The 13,678-nt window shown below is 50.4% G+C and overlaps 1 protein-coding gene across 9 annotated transcripts in view; it reads left to right on the forward strand.

Annotated features, from left to right (window-relative positions):
- Window positions 1-13,678, forward strand: part of SNX29 (sorting nexin 29) — a 565,105-nt gene that overhangs the window by 77,584 nt on the left and 473,843 nt on the right. For all 9 annotated transcript variants that reach the window (XR_011076885.1, XR_011076887.1, XM_068565494.1 and 6 more), the window contains 2 exons: window positions 5,810-5,885; window positions 7,593-7,675. Coding sequence is in view for 7 of the 9 variants with exons in the window: in XM_068565494.1 (XP_068421595.1) it covers window positions 5,810-5,885; window positions 7,593-7,675 (159 nt within the window). In the remaining 2 variants the exon portion in view is untranslated. The remainder of the gene's footprint in view (window positions 1-5,809; window positions 5,886-7,592; window positions 7,676-13,678) is intronic.

The raw sequence follows: 13,678 nt of genomic DNA on the forward strand, positions 1-13,678 counted from the left end.
CTTGGGGGTCAGGGAGTAGCTTGCTTAAAAGTGGGGAAGCATTTCTGACCTGTTCCTTGTGGTCGAGCAGGCTTGCCTGTGGTTCGTGATTGTTTTCTTTAGCTAGAGCAGGTCATGGTGGGGGGTATTGGGGGTGGTGGGCGGCGAGGATGGGAGCATGGATGAGCCCGGCTCCCCTGGTGGGGTAGGTGTTTGCAGCGCCTGACGCAGTGAAGTGCTTGGTCACCGTCACTGCCTCACAGCACCAGCGTGTCATGGAGGCCTCGGCCCCCTTGTGTAGGTGCCCTTCTCACCCTCCTAGGCCCAGGTTTAGGGAACCGTGGGCCGGGGCCCACCGACTGCCCAGGAAGCTGTTGACATGCTGAACCGGATGATAGACCGTTGTCGTGTCACTGTGTGAGGAGCAGAAACCCACTCAAACTAGCTGGGGCACGAGGCAGGGCGGTCACACTGACTGGCGCAGTCTTGCGGGGGTGGTCAGCTCAGGCCCAGCTCTAGAAGTTGGAGGGGGGCACGTGGCCGCCCTGTGAGGCAGTGTTCCCGGTGTAAATTGAGGCTAATGAGAGTACGGCTAAGTGACTTACGTCCGCCAGGCTGTTCTCCTCTTCTGCAAAGTATGGATGGTGGTGATGACAGCCCTGAAGTGAGTCCAGGGCTGTAAGGTGATTGATCTGGGTTAGCTCATCCACTCTTGACCACAGCCCGCGAGGGAAGGGGTGGTTATTGTTATACCTCCTCCTTCTGAGACTTCTGGGAAAGGTTCCCTGAGTTAATCTGGGACAAGGTGCCGGGCACACGTGAAGTCCCCAGGCAGGCTTCCTGCAGGCATTGCACTAGTGAGGTCGTCTTGCGGGCGCCTGTGGGCCGGAAGCTGGGACTTTGGGATGGAGGGACTCTGGGCCCGGCGAGGTCCTGCTGTCATTCTCGTTCTGTGCCCCACGCTTCCTTGTGGGGATCTGCCCCCATCTCCTCTCCCTCCTGGCCTGTCTTTGCTCCCTCATCATTCTCCGCCCTCTTGTTTGGCCTCTATTTGGCTGAGGTGCCAGCACTGCTGCCTCGGCTGTGTGTCCTTCCATACCAACTAGAGCTTCTGTCCGGGTGTTGATTGAAACCCCAGAGAGGGATGGTCTGGCGGGCCTAGCTGGTGTCTGCAGGCCAGGCCGGCCCCTGCAGCTCCTTCCGTTCGGGTGACCAGCCTTGGTCTGAGCCACTGTGGGCTGGAGGTCTGGTCACCTCGCCCTTGCCCATTCAGCAGCGGTGCAGACACGAGCAGAATGTCTGAGAAGGCGGGGGGGTGGGGCGGTGGCTGGCAGAGAGCAGGTGGTCCTCACGTTTGTCTGTGGGACCGCTGGAGGATTTCCAGTGCTTGTTGGGCATCTGAGTCGGGGTCCAGTTCCCCATCCCCTTATCCTGCTCCCCACGGGCGGGCCTTTTGTTTGGGTCATGAACTGTCGCTGGGTTGCCGTGTCAGGCTGCTCCTGGGGCTTGGCTGTGTGCCATTCGCATCGAGGTTTAGTCACACAACGCAGCATTCTGGCCGGCCTCCAGGATCCTCGCCAGGAGGCACCCCTGCCCCCGCAGACTTCCCACCGTCCCTCCTCGGGCTGTCAACCTCGCAGACCCAGAGGCTCCACCTTGCCACTGTTGGTGGGACCCCAGCTCCAGCTGATGGCGACTGTCCTCACCAGAGACGCTGCGTGTGAGCTGGTCTGCCAACTTTTTCACTTACTGTTAACAAAGCTGCCAGGAGTCATGGGAGCTTGTGACCGCCCGAGGGGCAAACTCACCATGGTGAGAACACTGCATGGGAAGGCGCGTTATTCTAGGGCTGCACGAAGATACTAGAATCAACTGGGGGAAGCCGTGTCCTGGCTGGAGTGCCAAAGTGCATCAAGTCCCTCCTGACCTGATGCCCCATGTCCGTGGAGGTGTGCGGGCTGGTGGTTCTGAGGCTGGCCTGGCTGCCGGCCTGGCCTCTCCATGGGTAGCCCTGGGCGTGCACGGCCAGATTTCTCCCCAAGACTCCTTCTCTTTCACTCCATTTGACTAGTGTCCCTTCTGATTGACACTTGCCTACTTTAGTGACATTCAGATCTCCCTTCTCTTTCTGGCCTGGGAGTCAATTCATGTCTTTAACTTGGGGGTATTTAGAGAAAGAGGGAGGGGATAAAAAAAAAGGAGACAGGCCTGTGGCAGGGAAGGATGGATGTTTTAGTAGCTAAGTCTGGGGAGGGAGAAGGCGGCAGAGAAGGGGACCCTGAACACAGGATTATTATCCTTCTGAACCTTGGAAGAGGCACCTCTGTGGTTTGGGGGGCCATGCCTTGGGCTGCGTTTTTGGGGTTAAGGAGGGGCTCAGAGAAGGGAGACACCAGCCCAGGGTCCCCCGAGACCCTGACAAGCAGATGGAGGGTTCGATCCAGTCATTCCTCCGGGCCTGTCACTACCTGCAGCAGAGCACAGCACATTTACCAACATCTGCTTGAAGCTGCCAGGGAGAAAAAGTCCCCAAAGTTTCTTTCAACTGAGAATCGTAAATTGAGGGGAACGAACAGAACACCCGTTCCTGCTGACCGTGTACGTGGAAACATCACTGCTGCTCGCTGAGGGCCTGTGGTTGGAGTTGGGCTTTGGCACATGCGGAGCTGGTTCACTGGGCAGCTCGGGTCCTTGGCCCTTCCTCTCCCCATCAGGTCCAGTGTTCCCCGACTTCTCCCACTCCTGCCATTGGGTCTGGGGTTGGGTCGCTGCCAGGCTCTGGGGGATCTACAGGCGAGTCCCCTGCGAGTGCCGCAGGCAGGGAGGGGACAGGGACATCATTTTAATCCTCCGACGTAGAGGAGGAGGAATGAATGGTCTGAATGCTTCCACCACCCTCTTCTAACTCATCCTTCTCTCGCTGGGCTCATGCAGAATAGCCTCTCAATAGCTCTCTATCCCTGTCTGCCATCATCCATCCTTCTTTCAGCAGCCAGTGATTTTTTAGAATGTAAATCAGATTGCCTCATTCGCCTGCTCCAGACCCTTCCCCCCACTTAGGGTCAGATCCGGAATCCTCCCTGTGCCCACCCGGCCCCCACTCACCCCGCAGCCTCACCTCCTCCCGTTTCCCCTCTGCCTGCTGCCCTGGCCATACCAGCCAGCTTTCACTTCCTCCTCCCCTCGAGCTCCTCCTGCCTTTAGGCTGCGGCCCAAGGGCTGCTGCGTTAGAGGACACCCCGGCCCTGCCGCCGACCCCAGCTCACGTGGCCCGGGCCTTGGTTTCACTCTGTTGTAAACCTAGGTGTCTCCACTGCTCCAACCTCGGTGTACCATCTGAAATCGTGTATTTGTGTAATTACCTGATAACGCCTGTCCCCGAACCCCTACCCGCACTAGCCTTTGAGGTCCGTGAGGGCAGGACCATGTCTGTTTTGCTTCCAGTGTGACCCTGACCCTAGTCAGAGCCAGGCCCGCAGCTGGGGTTCAGGCGAGCACATCAGTGCCGGAGTGGGGTGTGGGCATGCTGAAGGGAGTGGATGTCTGGCAGTTGGAAAAATGACGTCTGGCTGGGGGCAGAGGAAGAGGGGCCTCGACAGTGTCTGCGATCACTCTGTGGCCCTAGTGCATCAGGCCAGCTACAGCTGGCACGGGGTCAGGGTCGTGTATTATGACGGGAAATCCACTTGGGCTGGGGAGGCGTGGTGTCCGGAATCCTGGTGGCTGATACTGGTCTTTACTCCACCCGTGGATTTGCGTTGTGCAGTTGGAGTCCTGTCTTTGCTTCAGGGAGTGGAGTCTGACGGCTGTGTGTGAGTTAGATTGGAGGCTGAAGCAGAGCTGCGGGGGCCTGCTGCAGAAGACCCCGGGGAGGTCCTGGAGCCCTTGAACTGAGGCATGGGGGAAGTGGCTGGAGAGCAAGGCGTGGGAGGTGACTGGGTGGGACCGACTGGTCTTGGACACCAGCCAGCTCTGGGATGGGAGGGAGGGTGGTGCCACCATCTTCTGAGGTGGGAGCGGTTTTGAAGGTCATGATCAGTTGGGAGGCCAGTACAGTATCCCAGTAGAGCTTTCTGGCGGGCGGTTATAAACGTGGGTTTAGGATTCAAGATTGGGGGCCTAGCCAGAAGTGAGGACTAGCCAGAGGTGAGGGCTCGAGAGCTGTCACCTTCACGGAGCCGAGAGCTGGAGCCAGTACCTTTGCTGGGTTTGCCAAGGGCGTCAGAGGCCACGGAGCCGTGATCCAGCGACACCTTCACGCAGGAATCAGAGAAAGAGACGGTGAGGGCAGGAGGACCACTGTGTCTTGAAGGCTGAGAGCAGAGAGCTCCTAGGAGGAGGGGGCGGGTCTTGGTTACAGGGCGAGCTGGTACCAGCCACCGCTCACTGCACGCTCTCACCGAAATGTATGTGTAATAAAATGTGAAGTTTAATTATGTGGCGGGCATTATTAAAATGTTGTATGAAAAGAGGGGATATATGTATACGCATAGCTGATTCACTTTGCTGTACAGTATAAACTAACACAATATTGTAAAGCAACTATACTCCAATAAAAAAAAAAAGTATGGTCGGCACTAGTGTCAGCCCATTTCAGAGAGGAGGCAGCCGAGTCACAAAGAGGCTGGGTAACTTGCTGGATTGAAGTTGGGGAGCAGGGACTTGAACCCAGGCCAGTGGGCGGAGCCTGCACCCTGAACGCACCACGTTGCTGGGGAGCGAGAAATGGGAGGCGGAGAGGTGGACACTTTCTCTTCCCCCTGTGAACTTCTTAAAAGAGGTCGGAGTGAGTGGAATAGTCTGGTGGGGACAGCAGGGTAGAAGGAAAGGAGAGAAAACCCCTTAAGGTTCCCTTAGGTCAACCTCTTAAGAGCTGGGGAATCTTGAGCAGGACCAGACCAGGCGTAAGCGGAGGAGGAGGTCACACGACAGATGACTTAGGGCAACGGGACGTGCGTCCTTCCGTCCCTGCACCCCCTGTCCCTGATCCAGGCCTGGCTGGGGGTGTTGACAAACCAGAAGTTTGCCCAACATGCAGGTGTTCTGCTGGATGACACTGGCGTGAATGTCACTGTCCAGCCTCAGGGGCATGGATTTGTACTTTTTCCTGGGAAGAGACTTGAACAGCAGCGAATGCATCTACGAAAGTCTTTAGTGCCTCTTGCCTGTTGTTTCTAGAGATGACTTATGGCCTCACTTCTTCCAAATGCCTTTCCCACTTGATGCAGGGCAAGTGGCACTGTAGAAAGCAGCAGTCACTGGGCTGTGCTGCCCTCGCGTGTCCGTCTCCAGACACTGCAGGCGGGAGCCGATCTAACAGCTGATTTATTATTCCCTGGTTCTGAGGTTGGCTCTGCATATGGACTTCATGCATAATTCCAGGTGGCTCCAGATCAAAGAGGTTAATAAATAAGTCATGGGATGTAACGTACAGCATAGGGAATATAGTCAATAATATTGTAATAACTTTGTCGGTGACAGATAATACTTCATTTATCGTGGTGATTAATTTGTAGTGTATGTAAATGTCAAATCACTGTGCTATACACCTGAAACTGACATTATTGTATGTCAACTATACTCAATGAAAAAAAAAAGGTTAAGTGGGAAAATAGGGCCTCCAGTCAGTGACTGATACCAAGTCTGAGATTACTGCCCAAAGAGATGAAACAGGGAGCAGATGAAAATCCAGTGTGCCAGACGGGTAAACATTTGTAAGTAAACTGATTTAGCAGGTGAGCCAGTGTCTGCACTGTGTCCTTGTCTCATGGGGAAAATGAAAAGAGAACAGAACCCTGACTTTCTCTCTGTGGTTGCTGTGTGTGCGCAGATACCCACCTCGGGAGCCTGGAGAACGGGACGGGACCCGATGACCACGTCCTCCCGGAGCCTGGACCTCGGTACAGGTGAGTATTCAGACCCCAAGCTGCCTCTGGGGTTGAACTGTCCTCTTTACAACTCTGTCTTTTATTCTTTTTTAAAGATGAGCGGGCACCTGCTGGGACTGAAGGGCAAGGCCTCACTTCACGCTAATTTAGTTCAGGTTTGGTCTAACATCCCAGAGTGCGAAGTGGCCAGGGGTCTCAGGCCCGAGACTTGGTATATGTGTCAAATTTCACTTGCATACCACCTTTACTTTTTCCACTTTGGGGACCATATCTGGGTACCTCCGCCATCATAATTTGCTTGATTTTAGTATTTGATAATGATAACAATTGAACAATTTTAATATTACAATTTATAATTGTAGTATTACATAATATTTAAACCAGTTTGATATTATATATCTGTGAAGTGCTTAGTCTGGCATTCAGTAGCAAGCACCACATTGGTTTTCATTTTTTTCAAATGAAAGTACCTCAAGGGAAAGCGGAGTTGTCCAGAGTCACTGGACGTTTGGTGGCAGAGCTGAGATGGACACTGAGGACCCCCTGATGCCACCGTGATCCTTGTTGCTCTTACAGCTTTTTCCTTCTTCTCTCTATGGGTTTAAATTGGTGTCCCCAGGGTGTAGCATCTGCATTTTCAACCTTGGCTCCAGAGTGGGGTCATTGTTTACCTCCACCCATGCTTGGTGTTACGGTCTCGCCCTGCTCTCTGAGAATGGCACTGCCTGTAGGAGGCTCGTGCCGATTTGTACGATGCCAGGAAGGGTTGGTGCCACCAAATCCATCCAGGACGCTGAGTCCTTTCTGCTGTTTATTTTAGAAAATTTGGAAAATGCAGCAGTACATGAAACTACATCACTCTTACCCCCAACTCCATTTCATCCATGATGTTTTGGTCCTTTTCCTCCTGGGGTGTGGGTGTGGTAACCGGATTATGGTCTTGCCATTTTCATGAAAGATGCGAAGTGCTGTTTTTCCACGTTGCAAATTCTTTGTAACTACACAGTCAACTCTCGTCATTTGTGGTGGTCATGTTCTGTTAAGATGGAACCATTGCTCCTAGGCTCCTGGGAGTGTCTGGTCACAACATTTTTGTCAACAGATCAGTACATACCTATGTTTTATGCCAGTTCCTGTTTAAAGACACCGTATTTAACATATGTTGTTGATTCACTGACGGTGGACTTGAGGCCAACAGCCCTATCATATCAGGCTTGAACAAGGGCCACCTCACACGTGTATTTTCTCCATCAGGCACTTCACAGTCTTGCATTCAGGAACACCAGACAGCACTTCAGCACTAGCTTGAAGCCATTTTAGATGCAAAGTCAGCAACAAAAAGCACAAGAATGTGAACAATGTGGTGCTAAATAGCTCGCCAGAAGGACAGAATGTTAGTTGAAAGAAGGCAGAGCTTGCCTTGTTTGGCAGGAGCTGGGAGCATGCACGTCCGTGACTCAGCCTTTTGGCCACTCTGTGCGTGTTCACGGGTGACCACGTCATACCGGAGAGCTGGGAGTTTTGGGGTTACAAGTAAACTGCAGGGAGTAGGCGACTTTGCAGCTACGGAATCCACAAATGAGGACCGACTATAATTTCAAAGGGCATCCTTCCCTTCCTTCTAGTTCGTAAACCTGAATAAGCGAAAAGCCTGCTGGTTTTTGAATGGTGAGGAGGTGTGTTTTAAGTGGCCGACTGTAACTTCCCTCTGCCTGCCTTTCCCAGTGTGGAAGCCAGTCCTCCAGGCCAAGGAAGTCCTCTGAGCAGCCTGTTACCTTCTGCCTCGGTGCCCGAGTCCATGACAATTAGTAAGTACTTTCTGAGCAGCTTCTGCCGATGCCAGGATGACTCTTGGGCCTGCACATCGAGGCAGTGCCTTTGCGCTTGCTCCTGTGTGACCGTGGACTTTACAGAGTGTGGGATGAAGTCAGGTGTGTGTGTGCCTGGTCGTGGACTTGGAGTGTGGTGCATGGTCGTATAAGCTCCCTGAGGTGTAAAACTTGATACTTGGGTGCGTGAACGCTCTAAAGGATGTGCTTCAGAGGTGGAGCAGGATTGAGGCAGAGGGAAACTTCTTCTTTTTTTTTTTTTTAAATTAATTAATTAATTAATTGATTAATTTTTGGCTGTGTTGGGTCTTGTTTCTGTGCGAGGGCTTTCTCTAGTTGCGGCAAGCGAGGGCCACTCTTCATCGTGGTGCGCAGGCCTCTCACTGTCGCGGCCTCTCTTGTTGCGGAGCACAGGCTCCAGACGCACAGGCTCAGTAGTTGTGGCTCACGGGCCCAGTTGCTCTGCGGCATGTGGGATCCTCCCAGACCAGGGCTCGAACCCGTCACCCCTGCGTTGGCAGGCAGATTCTCAACCGCTGCGCCACCAGGGAAGCCCAGAGGGAAAATTCTGTCGTTCAAGGTTTCCGGGTTTGTCTCCTGCAAGGCCGTCAGCTACAGAGGAACTTTCTAGTTGGGTTTCCTTTGTAGCTCTGGAGGAATCACTTTTGTAGGTAAGGGAGAGAGTGTCTCTCGAAGATGAATGAAGGTTACTGATGATCAGGTTCAAACTGTTTGCAACCTCACCACTCAGTAAAAGTATTAGCGAAACAGCAATTACGGTTAGGTTTGAGTGGCTTTATGTAATAAAGAATAAACCAGCAAACTGTGGCTTAATGTGATAGGAATTCATCTCTCTGTCAAGAGGTAGGCAGGCTGGGCTGGTATGTGGCTCCATGGTCATCGGAGACCAGGGCTCCTTCTATCTTGCCTCATAGTCCAAAATGGCTGTTTTAGCTCCAGCCATCCCATTCTCATCCCAGGTACCAGGAAGGAGGAGGGGGCAAAGGAGAGACTTCTTCCATTTCCACAGGTAGGATTCAGGGGTCTGAACTTGCACAGGGGAAGAAATTACAACTTTTTTCTCTAACCTGACTGAAATTTAGTATTTCCTTTATTTTTTATTGTTTTACTTGATTTTTCAGTTGAAGTGTAGTTGTTTACAATGTTATTAGTTTCAGGTGTACAACATAGTGATTAAAAATTTTTATAGATTATACTTCATATACAGTTATTGTAATACATTGGCTATAGTCTCTGTGCTGTACAATATGTCCTTGTAGTTTATTTTATCCATAGTAGTTTGTACCGCTTACCCCTCCCCCCATCTTGCCGCCTTTCCTCTCCCCACTGGTAACCACTAGTTTGTTCTCTGTGTCTGTTTCTGTTTTGTTATATTCATTTGTTTGTTTTATTTTTAAGATTCCACATATAAGTGATATCATACAGTATTTGTCTTTTTCTGTCTGACTTATTTCACTAAGCATAGTACCCTCCAGGTCCATCTGTGTTGCCGCAAATGGCAAAATTTCTTTTTTATGGCTGAGTAATATTGCATTGTGTATATGTGTGTGTGTGTGTGTGTGTGTGTATACCACATCTTCTTTATCCACTTATCTGTCGATGGACAGTTAGGTTGCATTTTCTTTAATTATGAAACTAGCAGCAAACCATAGGAACCTTAGTAGCCTTAGCAAAATGGGTGACTTTGTCACTGATAGAAGTCACAGGCACCTGTAACAACAGTGATATGGAAAAAATCTCACAATGTCATTTCTGCTTGAAAATACAGTAGTTTTTTAATGTGATAAAAAGTCCTGTATATTAGTGTGTCACTTTTCCTTTTTACATTTTAATAATTCTGTTTCAATTTGATCAGTTTCCTTTGTAATCTTGGGTGTTTTATGTATTTTAAAACATTTTTCTGAGAAGAGGCCCATGGGCTTCATCACCAGACTGCGGAATGGGTCTGTGACACAAAAAAGGTAAACTTCTCCCCTCCCCCAAGCTGTAAGGGCCCTTCCTAGAAGGTGCACACAGGTTCCCACTTGTGTGGCCAACATCCATCCCGAGGCCTCCCCTGACTGCTAAGGAGGCAGTGTGTCCTATCTGTCCACCCGCCCACCCCCTGCCAAAAAAAAAAACACCAAAAAACCCATGGCTAAGGAAGGAAGAGGGGTTCGGGGGGCAACCAGTATTCTGATTCAAGGATGAGGAAGGAAATGAGTAGGCGCTGTGAGGTTGGGGAGTGGGGATTGGGTGGTGTCACTGTGCGTAACCAAGGCATGCGGTTTACGCTGGCATCTCTCAGCCTCGGGTTCAGCTGAGCAGATATTTCTATATCTGCCAGTGTGCGGGACACAGGGGCCAGAAGAGCACTAAGGTCACTGGTTTTCAAATTTCAGTTATTTATTTACTGCTGTACTATTAGCTATCCGGCCATTTTTTTTTTTTTTTACTATTTGAAATGCATCCTCTTTATTTATTTATTTATTTATTTATGGCTGTGTTGGGTCTTCGTTTCTGTGCGAGGGCTTCCTCTAGTTGCGGCAAGCGGGGGCCACTCTTCATCGCGGTGCGCGGGCCTCTCACTATCACGGCCTCTCATGTTGCGGAGCACAGGCTCCAGACGCGCAGGCTCAGTAGTTGTGGCTCACGGGCCCAGTTGCTCCGTGGCATGTGGGATCTTCCCAGACCAGGGCTCGAACCCGTGTCCCCTGCATTGGCAGGCAGACTCTCAACCACTGCGCCACCAGGGAAGCCCCGGGCCATTTTTTAAAAATGGGTGCCCCTAAAAAACCTGAATGCCTTTATTTAAAAATGGAATTTTATGTGCTTACTGTAAACGGAGAGCCACTCTTAGTTGACGTAAATAGCAGGTAACCGTGAAAATAAAGACAAGAAAAGGAACCAGTGTTAGTAAGTCGGCCTGGATGTTGTTGCCTGTCCGAGCATGAGAAGCTATCTCAGTGCTAATCCACTCAGATGTTTTTCCTGACATCATCGGAAGGAGTGGAAAAGGGAAGGGGAATTCTCTCTATGGCTCACTGTTATTTGATGCCTTGTCTTTCTGGCACCTGCAGTGCTGCCTCTTCACGTGGGTCACACCTTGACCTAGAGGGGTGAGACTTTACCCTGGCCCTGAAGTGCATCTACTCTAAAGACCCCGAAATTGAGGATGTGGAGGCCAGGCTTCGTAGGCGCCTCATCCTAGGCACCATTTGTAGGGATACAGGTGTCTCCACACCGCCACTTCCCCCCACCCTGTGGTACCTAGCACTGTGCTTCTGCATAGGTCTCCTGCACCCCGGCATGAGGTCCCGCCATCTCAGACACGGTTCTCTTTGTCAGCTGCTCTTGGGGTCGACAGAGATCGTGGTCTGTAGGTCTCCCTCAGCCATCTTCTGACCTTGAGGAGGGTGCTGGCCCTGCTTGTGTGTTTTCACTAAGGACATGCCTCTGAGCGCACTCGAGTGATGTTGATGGCAGGGATTTAGACTGTTTTTCTTGTTTTTAGTCGTACACTTTTCTAAAAATGTAAATCCGGTGTTCTTATTTGGTATCTTTGGCAAATAGAGGCATACCCAGACTTTACAACCTGCATCTCTGAAGAAAAATGTCACTACATCCACATTTTGACCCTCGACACCCTGTAGCAGTGTGGTTTGTGGGGGATAAGTGTGTGTATGGTGGGAGGGGGTTCTGTTTTCTGCGGTGGCTGTAAATTTCAGGGAACCTTCAGGGGACAGCACTGTTGTCTGTCCTGTGGGTGTTCCAGACGAGAGATCAGAATCCTGAGAAATTTTGAGCGGTGGGTGGTTTTGACTTGTACCCTCCCCATCCTGCCCCTGCCTCCTGTGTCATCGCAAAAAAATAAGAGTGAGTCTGTCTGGGTATCCAGAGTGTGTTACTTTGCTAGGGTTGTTGTAACAAAATACCACAGACTGGTGGCTTAGACAACGGAAATTTATTTCTCATAGTTCCGGAGGCTGGAAGTCCCCCAAGGTCAAGGCGCCGGCAGTCTTGGTTTCTGGCGAGGCCTCTCTCCCTGGCTTGATGACCTTCTCTCTGTGAGCACGCATCCCTGGTGTCTCTTCCTCTTATAAGGATGCTTTAATTACCTCTTTAAAGGTCCTACCTCCAAATACAGTCAAAACATATGAATTTGGGAGGGATGCAATTCAGTCCATAACAGCGGGTGTCCCAGGAGTGGTGTCCCAAGAGCTCTCCAAGTTCAGGATGAGAATTGCATCCCAGCATGTGAAGCACCTAGGATTGCACTCCAGAGGAGATGCCCGACTCTCACAAACCCCAGAAGAGCCTGGCAGAGGAACCCCAACTCTGTTCCCTGGAGTGGAGAGTGTTTCCCTCACGTCCCACCAAGTGGCTCCCAGCCTGCACTGAATAATCGGGCCAGGTGGCTGTCTCGGCCCTGTCATCAAGCTGGAGCTTGTGTACTTAACCCTTGGCGCTGCGGGTAGTTGACAAGTCCTCTGCCAAGCAGCCTCCCCGCCTTGGATGTCTCTGAAATGGCAAAGGGTTTTGTCCCAGGCTTTTGGGGCATATATTATTGTTATTTAGTGCCCAAGAGAAGATGTGTGATCACACCCCCATTACTGCTCTCTCTTCAGGCCCTTTGGTACTTAAGAAAACACAAAAGCCTGTTATGAAAAATTAATTATTGAGGGGAGTAGTAAAGACAGTTACGAGCAAACCCAAATACCCATAATTCTGCCTCAGAGGTCCTTTCCATTCCTGCAGGTGAATTTGCGCTCCTGGATTTGGGGCGTGCAGAGTTGTAGCTGGTTGGAATTGCAGCGTGCCTGTTGCTTTAGGAGGACATGCTCTGAAACCAGGTTGCCCAGGTTCAAGTTCTTAAACCTCCCAGGCTCTTGTTTCCTTGTCTAAACATAAGGATTCGATGAATACTTGTCTCATATGGTTGTTGTGAAGATTAACCGTGATGTGCTTAGAGAAGTATTTAGATCACAGAGTTAAGAGTCATGAATGTTAGCTATTGTCGATGTGCTTATTTTGTATTCAGCTCTTAATATATATCACAGTTGCCCTTTTTTCCCTCATCTCCCCATTGTCCTGTTGAATGTGTTGACTGAAGAAAAATGCACAACCTAAAAGTTGTGAGTTTTATTTGGGTATCTTACTGAGGACTATAGCCCAGGACACAGCCTCTCAGGTCGCTCTGAGAAACTGCTCAGAAGGGGTAAGGGAGGAGTTAGGATATATAGGAGTTTTTTGCTGGAAAAAAAACATGTAGTTGAACATCAGGAGACTCCTGCTAATCACAAAAACCAGACATCTCAAGTTAATGATTCTAGTGCTTTTCTATGCATGGAAAGATGCAAGCGTCTGGGGTCCTTGAAATGATCCCTTAGATATGCATCTTATCTAGGGCCAGTATCCAAAGCACAGAATTCTTCCTGTTTTTCTCTATCCTGGATTGTCCTTGGGGTAGCATTCCACTGCAGGGTCAGCTGCAGTTGCCAATGGCTTGATCCTTGTAGAACTGGAGTGGCGGGCAACATTCTCTGTTCACAGATGGCTGCATAGTATTCCATCACTTGATTTATTACAGTTTGCTAGGTTATTTTTTGGGAGGATCACCAGCCAGGGTTTTTTTCTCCCCGGTGAGTTTCTTCATTCATTGTAAGGAAGAATTGAAGAGTGCTATTAGTAAGTGCACTCTAAGAATATTGGCTATTATTTTTTTCTGCTTAAGCATTCCTTTGTGGTAAATTTGTGGGATAGGAGGCCAAGGTTGGGCCATATTTATGGGCTAGTTCTCAATAGCCACTTGTGTTCTGAGATAGTGTGTTGCCAGGAGTATGATAGCTGCATTTCTTTACCCTCCGCCAACACTAGGTGCTAACATGTTAATGCATTTTTTCTACTTCGGGCCTGGAAAATTATCCTTTGTGGTTGCGTGGCTTTGCATTCCCTCCAGGGCAGCCCCTCTTCCCGCTTTTG

The sequence above is a fragment of the Eschrichtius robustus genome, chromosome 16 (genome assembly GCF_028021215.1).
Source record: "Eschrichtius robustus isolate mEscRob2 chromosome 16, mEscRob2.pri, whole genome shotgun sequence".
Lineage (NCBI taxonomy): Eukaryota > Metazoa > Chordata > Mammalia > Artiodactyla > Eschrichtiidae > Eschrichtius > Eschrichtius robustus.